The following is a 19,940-nucleotide window of genomic DNA, read 5'->3' as shown; positions in this document are numbered from 1 at the left end:
GACCAGGCAACCCTTGTGTTGTATCATCGCTATTTTGCCCTCTTGCTAGCCAAGCCGCTATATTGCCACCAGATTTCACACCAGCATTTATTTCATAAAATAATGGTCTTTAGGACATTTTTTCTAATTACTGGGAACCAGGTGAACTAAATCATACCTATTTTTGGGGTGTTTTTTTTTTTTTGGTTTTTTTTGCCTTTGCCAGTATTTTGTGCTTGTGGTTTTTGTAATGCATTTTAATGAGGCTTTATGATTTTTGAAGTTTTAAGTTGCTTCAATGGCCCTTGTACCCAACAAGCAGCCGGTAAATTTAAATATAACCAAGCTCTGCTAGGACCCCCTTCCCCAAATTTCCTCCTCCAGGATTCTCTAAATTTCAGGAGGTTGGGGCAGGCTGATTTCTCCTCCATTCATCTAAATGACCTTCAGCTGCTCTCAATAGCCCTTGTAGGCTATTTGCAGTCATTTTTTGTTTATTTATTGCAGGGCATTTTTTGTTTATTTTTCCTTTTGGCTAATTTATAATCATATTTTTCTGCATACTTGGGGAGTCCTGGGTATATAGAGACCCCCACCTTATCCATCGGTAAACCCATTATTCTGTTTTCATTATTCACACAGGAGTAGTCACTTCACTATTAGATATAAAGATATAATCGAATAAAAAATCTGGTCATCAGAGAATAGGATTGCAGTCCACTACACTGTTTACTGGATGTATTTTCTTACTCTTACTACACAGTAATACTTTCTCTGCATTGTTATGGTACAACATACTTCATACTGGTTTTTTGTTTGCATTGTTTTCTAATTTTGTAACCATTGCATTGTTCATTGGATGTCTTGTGCTGTCTGTTTTTTTATATTGCTTTTTATATTTTGTAATTTGCCCTGTGTAGGAATGAGAAAGGGCTATAAAAAGTAAATAAATTAATAGTTTACTTTGTGAAATGAGAAAAAAATTGGAATGGGTTACAGCTTCGTTCATACACACACACACACACACCAGTGCCATATGATCAACATGTCAGGTCACTGTGTTTCATTTTCTAAAAATTAGTTTTATTTTTATTTTCTGAATTTACATATTACAGAAGTTACATTATTATTCCAGTGCCTGTGTGCTCGCTGGCAACTTCTCACAGAAGTCTAGAAGGAAGAAGAAGAAGAAGGAGGAGGAGTTGGTTTTTATTTGCTGACTTTCTCTATTACTTAAAGGAGACTCAAACCGGCTTCCAATCACCTTCCCTTCCCCTCCCCACAACAGACACCCTGTGAGGTAGGCAGGGCTGAGACAGCTCTAACAGACCTATAACTTGCCCAAGGTCACCCAGCTGGCTTCGTGTGGAGGAGTGGGGAAACAAATCCAGTTCACCGGATTAGCCTCTGCCACTCACGTGGAGGAGTGGGGAATCACACCCCGTTCTCCAGATCAGACTCCACCGCTCCAAACCACCGCTCTTAACCACTACACCACGCCAAAAGTTCCTTTTTACAGCAGGCAAGCATGTCACTTTCCTTGCCAGAAGTCTAAAGCCACGGTTCTTTATCGTCTGTCAAGTTGTGCTTCTGAATATACTGTAGCAGAATCTGTCCTCTTCTGTCAATGGTCTGAAGCCAGGGCCTGAGTCCCTCAGACCCACCCTGACTCTCCCAGAATTCTTCATCCACATAGAGCGACTGCAGCAGGAGGTTTTGTAAGCATCCTGATCTGAGCACCGTCACAGCTGTCTCAGGAAACCTGGCAGAGGAAATTAAACAAGAAATAAAGAGACTTTCAAAGACAGAATCCCATAAGTTGACGCGTTAGAGCAAGAAGGCAACATATGAGCCAGTCCTATTTCAGCTCCCTCAACCATTCAGCTTCATAACATTTTGATATTTTATGCAAAATTATTCCCAGGCTAAGAAGTTTGTACCAATCTGTTGAACACTATCCATCTGGTAAAAAACATAAATAGCAAAATTCTGTAGCACCTTGGAGACCCACAATTTTACTGTGGCATAAACTTCCAGGGACCGGGGCCCAATTTATCTGATGGAGCAGACCCTACACTAACATCATTAGTCTTTAGTCAGGGCCTATTGGGGGTGGGGGTGGCCAGGAGGGCCATTTGGCCCAGCCCTCACAATCACTGAGGGCCTCCTATTTAGACTTTCGATGTTCTCTCCATCTGAGGTTATACATACAGTCACAGAGCTACACTGACAGGATTGAAAGGGAAAGACGTTCATCACTCAACTTGAGTCCCAATACTGGGTCACTTCGCCTTCAAACGTTTAAAACCTGACACAATTTTTGTAACCCTGTTTTGGTATTTCTTCATTTTTAAAAATATAACCGGACCGTCAAAAATGGAAGGGCCCCAGGCCTTTCTCGATCTCTGAGAGAACCTGTCTTTAGGACTGTGGTTTTTTCCTACAATAGACTCTCGTATAACTACAATCTTGAATTTCATCTGCGGTGTTAGTTCTTGGGTGAAGGGCCTTTTCAAACCAGTCTTGAAACTCCCCCCCCCCAATTAAACGAGTATAAAATATGCAGATTGAGAGGAGGCTACCTCCTTTCCTTGAGGGGCTGTGGCTCAGTTTGTAGAGCATCTGCTTGGTTTGCAGAAGGTCCCAGGTTCAATCCCTGGCATCTCCAGTTAAAGGGTCTAGGCATGTAGGTGATGTGAAAGACCTCTAGCTGAGACCCTGGAGAGCAGCTGCCAGTCTGAGTAGACAATACTGACTTTGATGAACCAAGGGTTTGATTCAATGTAAGGCAGCTTCATGTGATTCAGGAACAGATCAAAAGGTAATGACTTTTGGGAGCAATCTTCCCTCAAGATGCTATTGAAAGGAGATACATGCAGCTGCCACTGCAGAGCTTCCTATTGATAAGTTCCTTCAGACAAAAGAAGGAGTAGTATGTCATCTACTTTCCATTCTCTGGGATTAAGAGGGCAGCAGTTTCCAAAGAGAACCCGAGTGTAGCGGTAGCAGGACTCGTTCATTGCTATGGTTGCCAGCCTCAGATCTTTCGGGATTGCAACTGATCTCCAGGCAACAGAGATCAGTTCACCTGGAGAAAATGGCTGCTTTGGAAGGTGGACTCTATGGCATTATACCCCACTGAAGTCCCTCCCCTCCCCAAACCCTGTCCTCCTCAGGTACCACCCTCAAAATCTCCAGGTATTTCCGAATCTGGAGCTGCCAACCCTATTCACTGCCCAAATGCCCCAAGCAGCAACTTGGGGCTGTAAACTGGCAGAGAGGGTGGCAATGCGGAAGGAGGCGAGGAGCATCTCTTGCGCTTGTCATTGCCTCCTGCACCAATGCCCTCGCCACCTGGAGTCCAGAAAAAGCTGCTGGGCTTGCTCTGTATCCCACCTTGGTCTCTGATGGGACAACATGGAAAGAGGATGCTTGAGGCAGCTCTGAGCTGAGTGGGGATGGCTGAGAATAAAGACAGGCAAATCCCAGTCATTCACCTCTGTTTCCATGAGATGTTTATTGGAAGTAGTCTCCTATCCAAATATGTGCTTTTTAGCTATATCAAAAAGGATTGGCAGAGGATGGGAGGGGGAAGAAGCATCATCAGCAATGAAACTCCCAGACTTTCTTCTAAGAAAGTTTCTTACCCATCGATGCCTTGCAGCAGTCTGTAGTTGAGTTTTTCTTCTGGGTGAAGAGGTCTGCCTGCATTGTCAATAAATGTTAAGTGAGAAGGATTGCTCCTCCGGATCTGGGAAAAAAAGAGAGTTAACAATGAGGAGCATTTGGTTGGGTGTGCCTACAGCATACTGTTTTAGGGAAATTTTATGCTGTTAACAACAACAAAAAAACATTCAGCCTTCCAGGCCTCCCAGCAATATCTAGGTCAGAAAATGTCAGACACAGAAGGCTAGGGCATCTTGATAAGGATTTCTGTATGGAAGTGTAGGTGGGACTCTGAACCCAACGTGAATTTTGATGGGTGTTTTCAGAGCCAGGAGTGTTATGAATGCGTTTCCTCATTTTCTTCTTCTGCAGCATTCAAATTCAGAAAGCTGGAGAGACCTGAGAAATCTGCCAACTCTAATAATTTTTGCCACAACAGGTTCTTAACATTGCTGTCCTAAGCCGTTACACTCTTCTAAGCATAGCAACTTCCATCAAATGCTGTAACTGCTTTTTCCAGCTTTTTTCGGGTTTATTTTCAGCTGAATATCAAACCCAGGAATTCAGCCTAAGCCAGATAGTCAATAGCTGAAAAGCCGAAAAACTATTCTTTTTTTTTAAACTTTTGGCTTTTCCCATGGCCCGGGCCTATTGAAAGCAACGGGTAGATATCAGAGAAGAAAAAAGAAAAAGGCCACTGATCACACGCAGAAGCACTTGCAACCTCAATATTACATTAATTGAAGCTGAAATCTAATCATTATCTTCAACATAAAAGAAAGCACAAAAATGCCAGTCATACACAATAACCTGTGAAACAAAACTATACAATTCTCATTCCCAAAGGCTCTTTCAGCGAAGGATCGCTACTACGATTTGGAAAATAGCAAAATGTAACAAGATTTTCTGATGTTCAATAAGGCTCTCCTTAGCAAATGATCACTAGTATGGCTAAGAGGATTTTTAAAAAAAACTGTGGGGGGGGGAGCAAAATACACAGGTGCATTAGTCAGATGGAAGTGCTTATACTTGCTGAGTAATACAATGCAAGAATTCGAACATTAGTCCAAAGTATTCAAAAGTGTGGTAATCGACGGCATTCAACAATTTGACTCCAATGGCTCTCAGCTTTGTATTCTATCGCTAATTTGGCTGCGTTTTTTAAAAAATAAAATAAGGAAGGGACGGGGGAAAGGGGCAACAGGGAAAGGAGGGGTGTTAATTCAGCAGGGGGGCAGGTTAGGGGAAGATTTGATGGGCACGGATGGCCAGCTATGGGCAGTGAATACAAAACCGATGCTGACTCAGAACGGGCCTGAATAAAACATTGGTGTATCAGCACTTCCAAAAAACACAGAACAATAATCGAACCAATCACCAAAAGGGGGGAAAACACATACAGGAAAAAAATCCCACCGCTCTTGAAACGAAGAACCGAAGAAAAGGCCCTGGACTCTGTTTCTTGGATTCACCCCTGAGTACTGCCTGCTCATGAGTGGGAACTTTGGGTTTGACCTTGGATTGTGTTTTGGACTTGGTATTCTTGGACAAACCACACTTCCTATCTGTTGCCAGAGCTGGGTTGAAGTGGTGAGCCTGGACTTGCCCTTGCATGTAAGTGGGACAGCATGTACACGTTGTGTAGGAGATGTTACCTGGCCCAAAGAAATTATGCTTGGGCTCTGATTGCCATTAGCTAAATAACAGTGCAGTTGTCAATGACTTCAGACGGGTGTTTAGGATGTGCGTCCCAGACAGATTTCACATTTGTCCTATCCTTCCCACCAAAAACACACATTTAGAAATCTGACCTATTTTGTCAAGAAAGAAACAGCAACGTATAAACAGGCTAATCTGTAAATGATTGAAGGTGGAATAAGAACAAACACAATGATTGAGAACAGCATACCAATATATGAACCAAGGCCAGCTCAGAAGGGTTTCGGCATTTCTCGTGAAGCAATTCTTGAACACAGGGCTCAGAAGGATCTGGCTGAAAGCCACAGCAGTATCGATCCAGGCGGTCGTGGACCTGTGAGGGGTGTGGCATATTCAAGAGGCATCGGAAATTGGTTATACCAAACTATTATGTTTCAAGTGTTCAAAACCAATATTCTGTGGTGTCTAAGGTCCAAATAATGCCTTATGTCTACTACTGAATACTGCGTGGGCAGTGCCCCCAATTGGACAAACCATGGGCCATTTCAGGTAAGGAAAACAACACAGGGCAGAGGCTGAAGCTTCTTCTCCCCTCCCCCCATGCCCCAGTCCCATCCAAATTGGGCCCCTGTCGTTAGGGTTGCCAGGTCCCTCTTTGCCACTGACGGGAGGTTTTTGGGGTGGAGCCTGAGGAGGGTGGGGTTTGGGGAGGGACTCCAACGCCATAGAGTCCAATTACCAAAGCGGCCATTTTTCTCCAGGCGAACTGATCTCTGTTGGGTGGAGATCAGTTGTAATAGCAGGAGATCTCCAGCAAGTACCTGGAGGTAGGCAACCCTACATGTGGTGCTTCAGAATGTGACTGACAGGGTGGTTGACATAACATCTTCTTCAGACCCTAGTGACCACTTTAGGTTACTCATTGGAGACACTGGGGTGGATTCCTTTCTAGTATGTGAGGAATCTTTCATTGGAAGGTTTTTTTTTCTAACTCCTTTGACCAACTGAAAGAGTTTCCATGCAATTCAAGACTGAACTTTCTGGAAAGACTGCACCAAAGAAACTTTGTGTGTGTGTGGGGTGGGGGGGACTCAGTGAGGCAGAGGAAACCCCAGAAGGTAGAAGAAGCGTTGGTTTTTATATGCTGACTTTCTCTACTACTTAAGGAAGACTCAAACGGGCTTACAATCACCTTCCCCACAACAGACACCCTGTGAGGTAGGTGGGGCTGAGAGAGTGTGACTAGCTCAAGGTCACCCAGCTGGCTTCACAGGTAGGAGTGGGGAAACAAATCGAGTTCCCCAGATTAGCCTCCGCCACTCATGTGGAGGAACAGGGAATGAAACCCGGTTTTCCAGATCAGAGTCCACTGCTCCAAACCACCACTCTTAACTGCTACACCATGCTGGCAGATTGCACAGCAATGTTACGTGGATGTCCCCCCCCCCAAAAAAAAAAAACCCACTACCGCTTGGGAGCTAGATGTGTGTATGTGTGGAAGAAACCCCACTGCCATCTCTAGTCAAACACGTTTTACAGATTTTTTTAAGCACTTATAAATATCTCTTCACCTGAGACAATGGTGGGACGAACATTCAGATGGAAGCGTCTGCTGTCTCTATCATGCCCTTCGGGCCTTCCCGCCTCACAATTCATGCTCTGAGCCGCTACGCCAGCAAACTGGCGGGTTTCTGGGTTTGATTTCCTGACACACAAGCGCGGCTATGTCTCTAAGGAAAGCTGAGCTGATATTCTCACCATTTCAGCAGATGGCGTGTCAACAGAATATCTAAATGTGTGAGAGTTGGCAGTCCTTAGGCTATGTGTCTGCTTTCTCACCTTCTGGGATTGCCAGGGAAAATACTGACACATTCCAAAAGAAACCGGAGAGCCTTTATTACACAGTTGGTGGCACCAAAATGACTGCGCCTTAATCTCTCCTGTTTATTAGGTTGGATAGGATAGGGACGAGAGCAGGGAAGGATCACTGAAATCCAAGCCTTAGGTAAAGGCAGCTACCCACATGAGTGGAACGTCTGCATCAGGGTGGGTGTGACATTCTGTGCCATTTGACACGATCATAATTTCTCAGTATATGACATAAGGGGAATCCTTGAGGAATTCAGCCTTTTAAATTTCCGAACCTCATTATTCTACAGAAATCTGTGGACAGCAGACTCAATCTGACAAGGCCTGCAAGTGGTGCTTCAGGTTTATCAGCGCAATCCTAAACTATCTCCATTGAAGTCAATGGGTTTACAATGGGGTAACTCTGCTGAGGATTGCAGTGTATGTTTCTTGAACAAGAACTTCCTAACTATCACACAGCCAACCACTTTTGAACCCTAGAAGAGATTCCAAAGCAATGTGAAATGAAACATACACATCTGCTGTTCTAAGAATAAAAAAATGGCAAGTCCCACTAAGGGAACACAAGCCTTTTGGTGCTCCAAAAGTTATCATAATAGAATAGCTGATGTAGCTGTTGCCTTTGTAAACTGGAAGCCAGAAGTACTGACATGAAGAGCTCATTTTTTGGGAAGAAAAAATTATCCTTGTTGCCTTCCAACACAGGATTTCCCATGTATCCTTTCATCTCTACCATCCTAGGACCTGCCAAAAATTGCAAATTGACACACATACACACAGCAAGAAACATTCTTTGGAAGTGGCATAACCTAGGAAGGAGATAAGAGCATTTCCCCAATCACATCAAAGCCATATTGTTAAATTTTAAAACAACCCTGCTCCTTGATTATCATATGTTTACTCTGAAACAAACCCCATGATGGTCAAAGAAGCTCATTTCTACTTATTTAGGACTGCCACCTTAACATTCCCCACATCTAATGTATCACTTTGCATCTACAGGATGGCTCCTAGAATAATTTCCACATGAAATTATATGTGAACCATCCATCCCCCCAAAGGACCTTGCATTCATCAGTTATACCCTGGACAGCTGCAGTTCACAGTATTGCCTTCAAACAGGTTACAACGACTGAACTTTTTCCTATGTGTGCACCCACAGAAATACTTCCAGGAGCCAGTCCAAGGATAAAGAACACAGCCAGCACTCTTGAGAAGTGGCTCTTTGGTAATTTGCTTTGTTTACTTGCTTAATGCCCTGACCTGGATGGCCCAGGCTAGCCTGATCTCGTCAGATCTCAGAAGCTAAGCAGGGTCGGCCCTGGTTAGTATTTGGATGGGAGACCACCAAGGAAGACCAGGGTTGCTGTGCAGAGGAAGGCACTGGCAAACCACCTCTGTTAGTCTCTTGCCATGAAAACCCCAAAAAGGGGTCGCCATAAGTCGGCTGCGACTTGAAGGCACTTTACACACACACACACTTGCTTAATGCTACATTTTTCATGCATGTAGGCATTTTTCATGAAAAGGCGGTCAACGCATTTCATAAACAAGATAAACAACTTGCATTATTGTTCATTGTTTTTTTTAAAAAAATATGGTTTTGCATTGTATGCAACATATACTTCCCTATCCCACAAGGGAGATCTGTATGCAGAAGAGTTCTATGTGTCTAGTTGTAGATCTAGATCTTCCGCACCATATGCTCTGGCCCCCCTGAACTAGTTCAAGGCATGTTTCCATGTGGATGGAATGTGCGTAACTGTATTGCATGTATCTGTAGAGAAAAACAGATCTTGAAGTGGGGGGGGGCAAATGGGTGTGCCCATGTGAAAAGAGAACAAAAGGCTGCAGTCCTAAAAACTCTGTCCTGGAAGTAAGCCCCATTCAGTGAAAGTATTAATAAATGGTATGATTCATAGTTATAGTTAGTTATGAACTGCAGAATAAATCAGGTGGGAGGGCATACAGATTGGTCTGAATGTACGCACGCATCAGCAGCAGTAAAATCTCAAATGGAAACTGGCTTTTTGAGTTGCCAGATGTTTTAGATCAAGTGGTGGAAACTGCCTCTGCTCCATCAACTTTTACAACCGTGCAATAATTGGGCCTAAATCATTTGGCATCTTAGAGGATCAAAAGATCACAGCCATAAACCTTTCCCCCCCATGTCTGTCACGGACGTTTCGACTATGCAAGGACCAGCTGCAGTAATTAAATTAATCACCTGGCTCAAAAGTAAGACCAGCCCTTCCTTAGGCTGCATGTACACTGCAAATGCCGTTAGGATCCGAGAGGGTTGCAATATACCAATGCCTATAAAAGGTGTTTCACTCTTCTGACAACTTTTCTTGGTAGCAAACCCTTATTCCTGTGGAGAGCTGTTTGCAGAGTGATCGGAGTGATATCATTGAATCAAGCTGGGGTTGTTTTGTTTTTTAATGTTCAGTAGTCCCTCTCTGTGAGGTTTGGAGAGTTTTATGATGAATTTCAATCAGTGCTGCTGGCCTTTGGGACACTGTACAAAACAGGCATATATTAAGGAAGCTGCAAATAATACAGTTATGCGGAAGGCCTATAATAACATTTAATAACAGAAAAACTACCTCATCTCTGTGGAATTTAATTTCTGAACTGCTCTGTAAAATGGCTGGTTCGCAGCATGAACGAAGCACTTGGCAGGCCGATTCGTACTGTCAAAATTTCCTCCACCAAATGTTTCCAGAGCCATCTGGAGTCACGTAATCACATGGAGGCTGTAATGTCACCCATTCTATCTTAAGTGCCGTGGAAGCAATTTCCAAGATGGCGGCAGGATTTGTTCTGGCAAATCATTGAAATGGCTGCTGGGTGCGATGGGCTGCCTCTATGCCCAATCTGGTTCTCGTGGAGATTTCCCCATCTGAACTTTTACAAGGTAAAGGTCCCCTGCGCAAGCACCCGGTCATTCCTGACCCATGGGGTGACATCACATCCCGATGTTTACTAGGCAGACTATGTTGACGGAGTGGTCTGCCATTGCCTTCCCCAGTCATCTACACTTTACCCCCAGCAAGCTGGGTACTCATTTTACCGACCTCGGAAGGATGGAAGGCTGAGTCAACCTTGAGCCGGCTACCTGAAACCAACTTTCATTGGGATCGAACTCAGGTCTTGAGCAGAGCTTGGACTGCAGTACTGCAGCTTACCACTCTGTGCCACGGGGTAAGGGGTGATTATATGAGGATAATAGAAACAAGCAAGAGTTGAACTGGCCTCCAGTAGATTATTTGGACTGAATCCTTCTCGTTTTGTTCCTTCTTCGTCTAGCCTCTCTAAAGGGCTTTTTCAAAGGGACATTTTGAACTGGGACAGTGGTTGTAATTCCATTGCAGCACACCTGTACATTTCCCTTGTCTATGCACACATGCTCTGTTGCTTCAACACATAGTCCATGACATTTACACTGCCATCTTAAGCAGAGTTATATACCCTTCTATGCCCAATGGACTTAGAATCATGTAATTCTGCTGAGGATGGCACTGTCAGAATCCTGGAAAGGAAGAAAATGCTCAGAAATGGAAATCAGACACCACTAATGCAAAAATTGAATTTTTGAACTGCACAATTTAATGTTCTTCTGGAACTGCATATGTTATGTATGGCTGCATATTTTTAAAAGTCCTGCCCCTCTCTGCCAGTCTTTATCTAGTTTTCAAGCCTGTACTTGGCTTCTTCAATTCATCTTTTTCGGGTCCTGCCAAGACCCCAACACATTGATTGATTGCTCCTTGAGGACAGGAGCACAACTGCTTAGACGGCTCCCTGGTTTTCTAAAACTCTGGACACGTAATCCAACATCAATCCATCCCTGGGAATATTGTTAAAATTAGGAGAACAGAGATTTTTTTTCACAGGAAAAGGGCAAATGACTGAATTTTTCCCATATAAATTTCATTTCCAACTGGTGTAAAACAGGAAGTTTGAAGGGTTGCCAAACAAGGATCTTAATTTTTAAATTCTAAGAACAATCCCCTCTTCCACATTACAAGCTATTTTTGATGCTCCCATAGGTTTCACAACCAGCTTATGACGCAGCTGGTGGATGGATGGATGGCTGGGCAAGAAAATATTTTGCTTGTGTTTGGTTTTCCGATATGTTACCAGAATGATATATGACTTACTAACTGATGTGTTGGGTTTCGTTTTAAGGATTTGTTAACCAACAATGTAAAAACATTTTTGATTTAGACTTTTTATCTGAGAGCTAGGCCACAAAATGCCACCTATTTATACTTTTTAAAAAATCTTGGCCAAACCTTCTTCTTCTTCTTTGTTATCAAGTCATAGCTGAATTATAGTGACCCTGTAAGGTTTCCAAGCGAAGAGAATTCAGAGATGGTTTTGCCATTGCCTGCCTCCACATCACACCCCTGGTATTCCTTGGAGGTCTCCCATCCAATTATTTGCCAGGGTTGAGGCTGAGAGTGTGTGACTGGCCCAAGGTCACCCAGCAGGTTTCCGTGGCAGAGTGGGGATATGAACCTGGGTTTCCCAGATCCTAGTCTGACCCTTTAACCACTACACCACACTGGCTCTCTGGCCAAACCTACCCCTCTCCTTTCTCTCTCTTCTCTATTGTTATTGTTTACTAGGGAATAGAGAGAAAATCAAGAAGAAAAGGGGGATTTCTGGAACCCCTTCTACCTGCAGAAGAAAGTCAAAGAGTGCCAACTTGGACCATTCTGAGTGATGGACAGTTAGACATGGTGCTTTCCCAAAAGAAGTTCTGGAACCTTCCATACCACACCGTTGCCTCAGTAACTCCTGATATTGCTGCCATCCTAGAGCAAAGGAGTTCTGGTCATTGTTGGAATCCTTCAGGTGCTGTATATCGGGTGCCCACCATACGATGGGCCTAGTTTCCCCACTGGTATATTTGTAGGGCAGCAGGTGACTATTAAACTTCCTGGCCACCATAGGCAGGCTCCGGTGCAGCCCCAACACTCTGTCCAAGTGGAAAGCCAGAACCTCATAGAGGTCACCGGACCTTTTGATTAAACCACACAGCCCATCCAAGCAGAGTCTTTCTGGGTCATGAGAAAAGGCATCTTGGTCAGATGAAAGGGTGACTCTGAGTATTTGCCCGTGGGCAGGGATTCTGGCTTTGTTTACAACTGCAGTATTAGCCAGAAACTTCATCTTCTGCACATCATCCAAAGTAAACCAAGGCAAGATCTTCTCACCAAACCTTATTCTACCCTCATGTTTTCTAGGAAGACCTCTGTCTTCCGGCTGTATGCACCATTCTGATTTCTGTAGCTCCTTAGTTTCTCTGGCCCACAAATGCCTTTCTGGAGTATGAGAGGGAGAATTATCCATCAGTCCCTGAGTGCCTGTCATGCTCTGGAAGAACTGCCTGTCTGAGATAATAGCTTTGATTAAACTGGAGGATTGGTGTTCAGTGCCAGCTGTCTGCACATCTGGTTTCCACTGTTCCTGTGATACAGCTAACGGGCCTGCAGGAGAAGAGTTCTTCTGATATAAAAGAGATCCATGCTTTCCGTCACTGTGTGAAGGAGGGGAGATGGGGGTCTTCTGTGGTTTCCACTCTACCTCCTTCTTTGTGCGGGGATAGAAGCGACGATCAAGCTCTCTTTTGTTTCCGTGCTTAGTGTCAGGGAGATAGTCTCGGTGTTGTGGCCCTCTTCTCTGCTCAGCAAGGTTTTGTTTTTGAATCTGCCCTTTGTACTTCCGCTTTGCTTTCAACGCCTTTCCTCTGCCCTGGTTGTTGGGCTTGCTCTTTTGCTTGCGGGCAGAGTTGGAATGCGATGGGCTTTGTCTTTGCTGAGGATGGGGCCCTTTCCTGTGGCTGAGGCGCCATGATTGCTGGGCGACAGAAGTAGTCACGTTTGTCCACAGATACTTGGACTGGACAGTTTTGTCATCCATAGGCAGATACTGGATATCCGACCCCTTGTAGCTGCTCAGAGATGCTGGAGAGTAACTAGTAAGAGCAACCACAGATAAGGCAAGCAAGAGGCAGCATCCCACGACAGGTGATCTCTTCAGCCTCATTCTGTACCGCCATCTCCGGGCCTGTGAAATGACAAAGGAAGCGTTATTCACCAGGGCACGCTAGGAATGGCTTTGCTAATACAGACAATATGCACAGGCATTGTGGTTTCCTGAAGGCTAATGCCATTTCCATACAATTCTGAAGTCAGAAGAACCACGAGATCTATAGAGAAAGTTCACATGAAACAACAAACTCTGGTTTGACCTTACTGGAATGAAGGAGGTACTAATGGGCTGGCAAGCTCCCTCCCTCTCTCCTTACACTTAGCTCGGAAAATAATCATTTCCACTGTTTGCGGCAAACCACAATTTGCAATTTTCACCAAACCACAAACAGGTGTCAAACCAAGATTAAACCATGGTTTGGAATCGTGGTTTAGAGAGAACAGCATGAGTTATATTTTGTGGTTCCAAATTTAAATTACAAACTGTGAAACGATGTGTACAGATCTCTTTGCCTATCAAGAGCTTCCACTTTCTATTTTGATTTTCTCTTTCTATTCTAACTCCCTCACAGGTATTCTACGATTGCCAGGCCGTCACCTGGCACCCCGGGAGCATTGGAGGTAGGGCAAAGGGTGTAAATTACATCACACAAGGCTTCAGCATCACTTCCAAGTGAAAAACCCAAACATTATGTCAAGTGACACTCTGGAATTCCCCAAACTCTATGGTAATATCATAGAGTTTTGAGGACATTCCAGAGCATTGCCTGATGTGCTCGTGTACCACAGCAGCTGCAGAAAATGGCTTTTAAAAAAAAGAAAAAAAAAAGTAGAGCCCAAATGGGCTGAGAACACCACCATGGGAAGAGGAGGGGCTCCTGCCTTTCCTCCCAGTGGTTTTCTCATGTGGAAACAACACTGGGGGAGAGTTATTTCCCCATTTTTGCTGCTCTGTGTGCATAGACTATTCCACATGGAGCACCAAAAATGGGACCTGATGTGGGGTAGCAGAAGTACTGCCCTATAGGAGTGCCTCTGTGCTTTTACCTGTGCTGCCCTATAGGACTGTGACTAGGGTTGACTGTGACTAGGGAAATCTCCTGCTATTACAACTGATCTCCAGCTAGGGTTGCCAAGTGCCAGGTGGTGGCGGGAAAAACCCCGCCAATCCACCTGGCTGCCCGCTGACCACCTGAGGGTCGGTGGGCAACCTGTGCATGCGGCGATACGTCACTTCCGGTTTACACCCTGAAGTGCTACATTGCAAAGGGCAGGTTTCCACTCAAATTCCCAGTTTGAGTGGTAAAGGCCTGTTGCGATGCAGCACTTCTGGGTGTAAAACGCATCACAAGGGGCCGTTTACAACAGACCCGCCCCCTCCACTCCAAAACCTCCCACCGAAGAAGAAGAAGGGGGACCTGGTAAGCCTATCTCCAGCTGATAGAGATCAGTTCACCTGGAGAAAATGACAGCTTTGACAGTTGGACTCTATGGCATTGAAGTCCCTCCCCTCTCCAAACCCCACCCTCCTCAGACTCCACCCCCAAAACCTCTCGCTGGTGGTGAAGAGGGACCTGGCAACCCTACCTGTGACTTCCAAACCAAACTAAGCAGGAAGCCTTAGCTCCTGGTCCTTATCTCCACACATAACAAAACAAGTCATCTGCAACGGGGTGTGTGTATGTGTGTGTGTGTGTGTGTGCATTCGGCACCAGCACCAACATATGTGCTGGTCTACAGAGTAACATAAGGCACAAAGGCATGTTCTTGGCTAAGAAGCCAGTGGGGCAGAGAGTACCAGGAGGAAAGAATAATGGGACGAATACATGCAAATGCAATTACATGTACTTGCGTTTGCGTTCAGCAAAACACATCACTCTTCTTCCGAGCCCTGCTAGAACCTGAAGGTACAGCACAACAGGCATTTAGGTGATTATATGTGCCTGATGCCTAAAAGGCAATTGTGAAGGGCTGAGATTTCTACAAATAAATCCATCTACAATCTGGGACAAGCTCACCTGATTGCCATGGAGATCACTGCTCTGCCTCCATTTATTGAATACCTTAGAAGTAAGTCATAAAAGAACAACCTGGCCAACAGCAACTCTGTATTTCTACTTCTGTAACCATGCACGAAAGCATCCCGCAGGCTGAAACATAACACTGCCCTCCAGTGGGAAACCAGCAGGGAAATACAAACAAACAGAACTCTGGTTTCATATTTCTATAGGTATATAGACCTGCACACACTTTGGGTCACCCTCACAAAAGAATTCTTTATGTATGCAGCAGGCAAAGAAAACAAGAACTCCCAGCGCTAGGAAGCATGGCTAGTATTGTAACACTTTGCAATTCAATAATGGTTAAGTGTTTAAAACATTTCAAATGCATTATCTCAGTAATCCTCACAGCAAAGAGAGCTGATAATTAGGGTTGCCAACCTCCAGGTGGCACCTGGAGATCTCCTGCTATTACAATTGATCAGTTCCCCTGGAGAAAATGGCTGCTCTGGAGGGTAGACTCTATTGCATTATATCCTGCTGAGGACCCTCCCCTCCCCAAACCTCAGGCTCCACCCCCAAAATCTCCAGGTATTTCCCAACCCAGAGTTGGCAACCCTACTGAGAATGGATCCAAAGGACTGTGTCTGTGTTGGTCCTTACAATCCCTGTAATGCAGATGGGGGGCTGCAGCTGAAAGGTACCAACTCAACTTGAGATCATCTAATGACCTGACCTGGATGGCAAAGGTTAGTCTGATCTCATCAGATCTTGGAAGCTAAGCAGGGTTGGCCCTGGTTAGTACTTGGATGGGAGACCACCAAGGAAGTCCAGGGTCACTTTGAAAGGCAGGCAAAGGCAAAGCACCCCTGTTTGTCCCTTGCCTTGAAAACCCTACCGGGTTGCCATAAGTTGGCTGTGACTTGATTTCCACCACTACCACCAATGATTGATAGCAGAGGCAACATTTGAATCACAGACTTGCTGGTTAACAGCTTTGCGTCTTCGCCACCACGCTAATTGTCTCTGGCTCTGCAGCCAACAACCTGTAAGGAAGTCAGCAATGACACACAACCCGTTCCGACGTCTCATCTGGCGACAGATAAAAGACACAGGTGGACTTGAGATGACCCGCACGCAGAGAGCCACTTGAAAGGCTTTGAGGAGTCCTGGATGTTGGCCTTGCCACCACAAATTTGGGGGAAGAAGATATTTTATGTGGTTATTCAGCAGTACAAATAAGTAAACATGAGCCGTGCCTAACATAACTTCCTTGTAAATTCTTGTAGGAGAACTACCAGTAGGCACATGTTTTCGCTCGCTATTCAGACATGAACTGTGGAAAGACATTCGCCTTCTTACAGCATTGTTTGGCAAGCTAATGGCCATAGGTGCTTCATTTCTGAAGCAGGAGAAATTCCTTCCTTGGTGCGTATTCTTTAAGCTCTTTAAGCGTACTCTTTACTCTTTATGTTTTTATTTCTGGAAGGAACAGCCATCTTTTCAAGAACCAACAGTCCATGTAAGGTGGCCATCTGACCCAAAAAAGAAGTCATTTTCTGTGTGCTTGTTTACCGGTATATCCATAGATGCAAAGTTGCACATAATAACTATAATTTAAACAGAACTACAACTCACCACAGTGCCATTTCTTACGGGACAGCAGGCAGAGTTCAGCTCCTTCAGAGACATGCTGTCACTCACATGTTTATTAAAAACTTCTTCAGCACACTCTTCCCAAACACACACAAAAACACTTTTGCAAATTTTACTGGATGGATGCAGAACCAGATGCATTTTAAAGGACAAGACATCTGGCCAGACTGAGCCAGATGCCCTGTCCTCTAAAATGCACCTGGTTCTGCATCTGAGGCCTCAAATTAACTTCCTCCTTTCTGGCCAGGTCCACAATATAACTGACACCAGCCATAAAAGAGGTTTCCCAGAGTTTAGACTTAGCAATGCATACCAACATATGTGTTTAAATTTTACAAGCAAAATTATTCAAGCAGAAGCTAGACAGCCATCTGACAGGAATACTCTAGCTTCAGATTTCCTGCATAAGGACACAGGGTTGCACTAGATGGCTGGGGTTGCCAACCTCCAGACTGGAAAATTCCTGGAGATTGTGGGGTAGAGCCTAGGGAAGGTCGAGCTTGGGAAGAGGAAGGACCTGAGCAGTACATAGTACCATCGACTCCACCTTCCAAAGCAGCCATTTTCTCCAGGGGAACTGATCTGTGTAGTCTGGAGATCAGTTGTAATTCTGGGAGATCTCCATCCTCTCCACAGAAGATTGGCACCCCTAGTTTGTTTCCAGGTCAGCAGGTGTGTTCTGGGAGTCTGCGACTCTCTGGTATACATAGGACCAATTTGTGGCACACAGGAAGAGGGTCCTTCAGCCTTCCATTCATGCCATTTTCCTGACCTGAAACAGCCTAGGGGGCTCTACTTGCCCCAGTGGGGGCTCCCTTTGCACCTATGTTTCTGCAACAAGGAAAATAACCCTCCATAGGGCCATTCCGGGTCCAGAAAATGGCGTGGGAGGAATCCAAATCAGGGCCACATACACCTGAGTGACACAGGTTCCCAGAATACATCTGCTGACCCAACCCAGGGACAGACCCAAGAAAAAAATGTACCATGTGATTAAGCTCTCATGCTGACTTCCACCAAAGGCCAAATTACATTTTGTGGGCTAGTGGCAATTTTGGAAGTCCTTGGAACGCAACAGCCTTGCCACAGGGTTTGACTGAGGCACAAGCAGGGTAAACTAAAGCCATCTTGAAATCCCCATTTCGGATTCTGTGGTCTTTTCTCTTCAATGCCTCAATGCTTCAGGTAGGGTTGCCAACCTCCAAATGTTAGCTGGAGATCTCCTGCTATTACAACTGACCTCCAGCTGATAGAGATCGGTTCACCTGGAGAAAATGGCTGCTTTGGCAATTGGATTCTATGGCACTGAAGTCCCTCCCCTCCCCAAACCGCACCCTCCTCAGGCTCCGCCCCAAAAACTTCCTGCTGGTGGCGAAGAGGGACCTGGCAACCCTGGTTTCAAGACTAGACCATTCAAATAAGCAGACTCCAACGTTATTCGCGCATTGTTAGGGTTGCCAGCTCTGGATTGGGAAATACCTGATTTCGGGGGTGAAGTCTGAGGAGGGTGGGGTTTGGGGAGGGGAGGGACTTCAATGCCATAGAGTCCAATTGCCAAAGCGGCCATTTTCTCCAGGGGAACTGATTTATATCACCCGGAGATCAGTTGTAATAGTGGGAGATCCCCAGCCACCACCTGGAGGTTTTCAAAAACACAGATGTAGGCTAATAATTCACTTATGTCAATATTTTTTTATATATATATCTTATAAGGTTGCACTGTTACTTCATAGTGCTTTCTCAACCAAAAGAACTGAATGTACAGAATTGTATATGCAACAATGCCTATACAATATACAATTCTGTACATTCAGTTCTTTTGGTTGAGAAGGCACTATGAAGTAATAGTGCAACCTTATAAGATATATATAAAAAATATTGACATAAGTGAATTATTAGCCTACATCTGTGTTTTTGAATACTACCAATTTACAGTTGAATTTACAATTTTTTGAATACCACCTGGAGGTTGGCAACCCCACACACTGTAGTTTCGTTTTTCTTGTTCTCACTCTCTGGGCCTAAATACTGAACCATTGCCTACCAATAACTATACAACACACTGCTTATGCAGACAACAGAAATCTCAGCAAGATATTCTGGAACTTTCCGTGCTGTCTTTAGTAAAGTCACATCATGTTGTATGTTTGGGGACTCTGAATCTAGCAAGCCCACCAGTATGAAATCCTGCCATATTCTCAGTGTCTCTGTCTCTCTCTTTTTCTTCTCCATCTGTACCTTTTCCTCCTGTAGGTCCCTCCTTAATATAATACTTTCTATCCCTGACTTCTGCTTTAAACTAAAGCCTCGCATCATGAAAAAACACATCCAACATAAATTATGAACAAGACCTGGGCCAAAAATCTGCTATTAATTTCCTTGTCTGCTCCTCTTCTGGCCTCTTTAGAGGTATGGACATCCTTCTCTTTAAATACACCACCCAAGCATCCAGGATGGGGAGAGAACAGCTCTCTCGAGTTTGTCCCTCTTTTCCCTGGTAAGCTCTGTGGCCATTTCTTCTGTGTGCGCACTGGATACTCAGCAAAAGCAGCACAGGAATCAGGGCCAGTTACTTACAAGTAAATCCACTGGCAGAGAAGGTTCCAACTTGCTAGGCTACAACATCCCCAATGAGCAGATCCACCAGGAGTAAACAGGATGCAGCCTAGGGTCACCAGCTCTGGGTTGAAAAATACCTGGAGATTTGGGGGGTGGAGCCTGAGGAGGGCAGGGATTGGAGAGGGGAGGGACTTCAGTGCCATAGAGTCCAATCGCCAATGCAGCCATTTTCTGCAGGGGAACTGATGCCTGTCACCTGGAGATCAGTTGTAATAGCAGGGGATCTCCAGCCATCACCTGGAGGTTGGCAACCCTAATGCAGCCCTGTTTACCAGTCTACTGGAAGTGGAGGGGCCAGAGCTGGAAGTAGAGTTGCCAACTCCAAGCAGGAATATTCCTGGAGATTTGGGGCGGTGCCTGTGGAGGAGGGAATCTGGGGAGGGATTTCACTTAGGATCCATGGTCTGCTCTCTCAAGTTGCCATTTTCTCCAGGGGAACTGATGCCTGTAGTCTGGAGATCAGTTGTTCTTCCAGGAGAACTCCACCTGG

The 19,940-nt window shown here is 44.9% G+C and overlaps 1 protein-coding gene across 1 annotated transcript; it reads right to left on the bottom strand.

The window, feature by feature from the left end:
• Positions 1-1,515: 1,515 nt before the first annotated feature.
• GASK1A (golgi associated kinase 1A) lies at positions 1,516-16,867 on the bottom strand. The gene is made up of 5 exons (XM_056857071.1): positions 16,814-16,867; positions 11,860-13,251; positions 5,555-5,677; positions 3,627-3,730; positions 1,516-1,741 (listed from the first exon to the last, which is right to left on the bottom strand). Exons 1-5 carry the CDS (start codon positions 16,865-16,867, stop codon positions 1,531-1,533), a joined length of 1,884 nt encoding a protein of 627 aa, XP_056713049.1. The 3' UTR covers positions 1,516-1,530.
• Positions 16,868-19,940: the final 3,073 nt, after the last annotated feature.

The sequence above is a fragment of the Euleptes europaea genome, chromosome 11 (genome assembly GCF_029931775.1).
Source record: "Euleptes europaea isolate rEulEur1 chromosome 11, rEulEur1.hap1, whole genome shotgun sequence".
NCBI lineage: Eukaryota > Metazoa > Chordata > Lepidosauria > Squamata > Sphaerodactylidae > Euleptes > Euleptes europaea.
Note: the sequence above shows the minus strand (reverse complement) of the source record. Positions and strands in the feature narration are given on the sequence as shown.

Excerpts from the sequence above, each read along its gene's own strand:
- GASK1A (XM_056857071.1), bottom strand. The coding sequence starts at position 16,867 with ATGTCTCTGAAGGAGCTGAACTCTGCCTGCTGTCCCGTAAGAAATGGC. Across the intron at positions 3,731-5,554 it reads TGGCCTTGGTTCATATATTG|ATCCGGAGGAGCAATCCTTC; the intron begins GTATGCTGTTCT and ends TTTTTTTCCCAG. Across the intron at positions 1,742-3,626 it reads CTGCTGCAAGGCATCGATGG|GTTTCCTGAGACAGCTGTGA; the intron begins GTAAGAAACTTT and ends TTCCTCTGCCAG.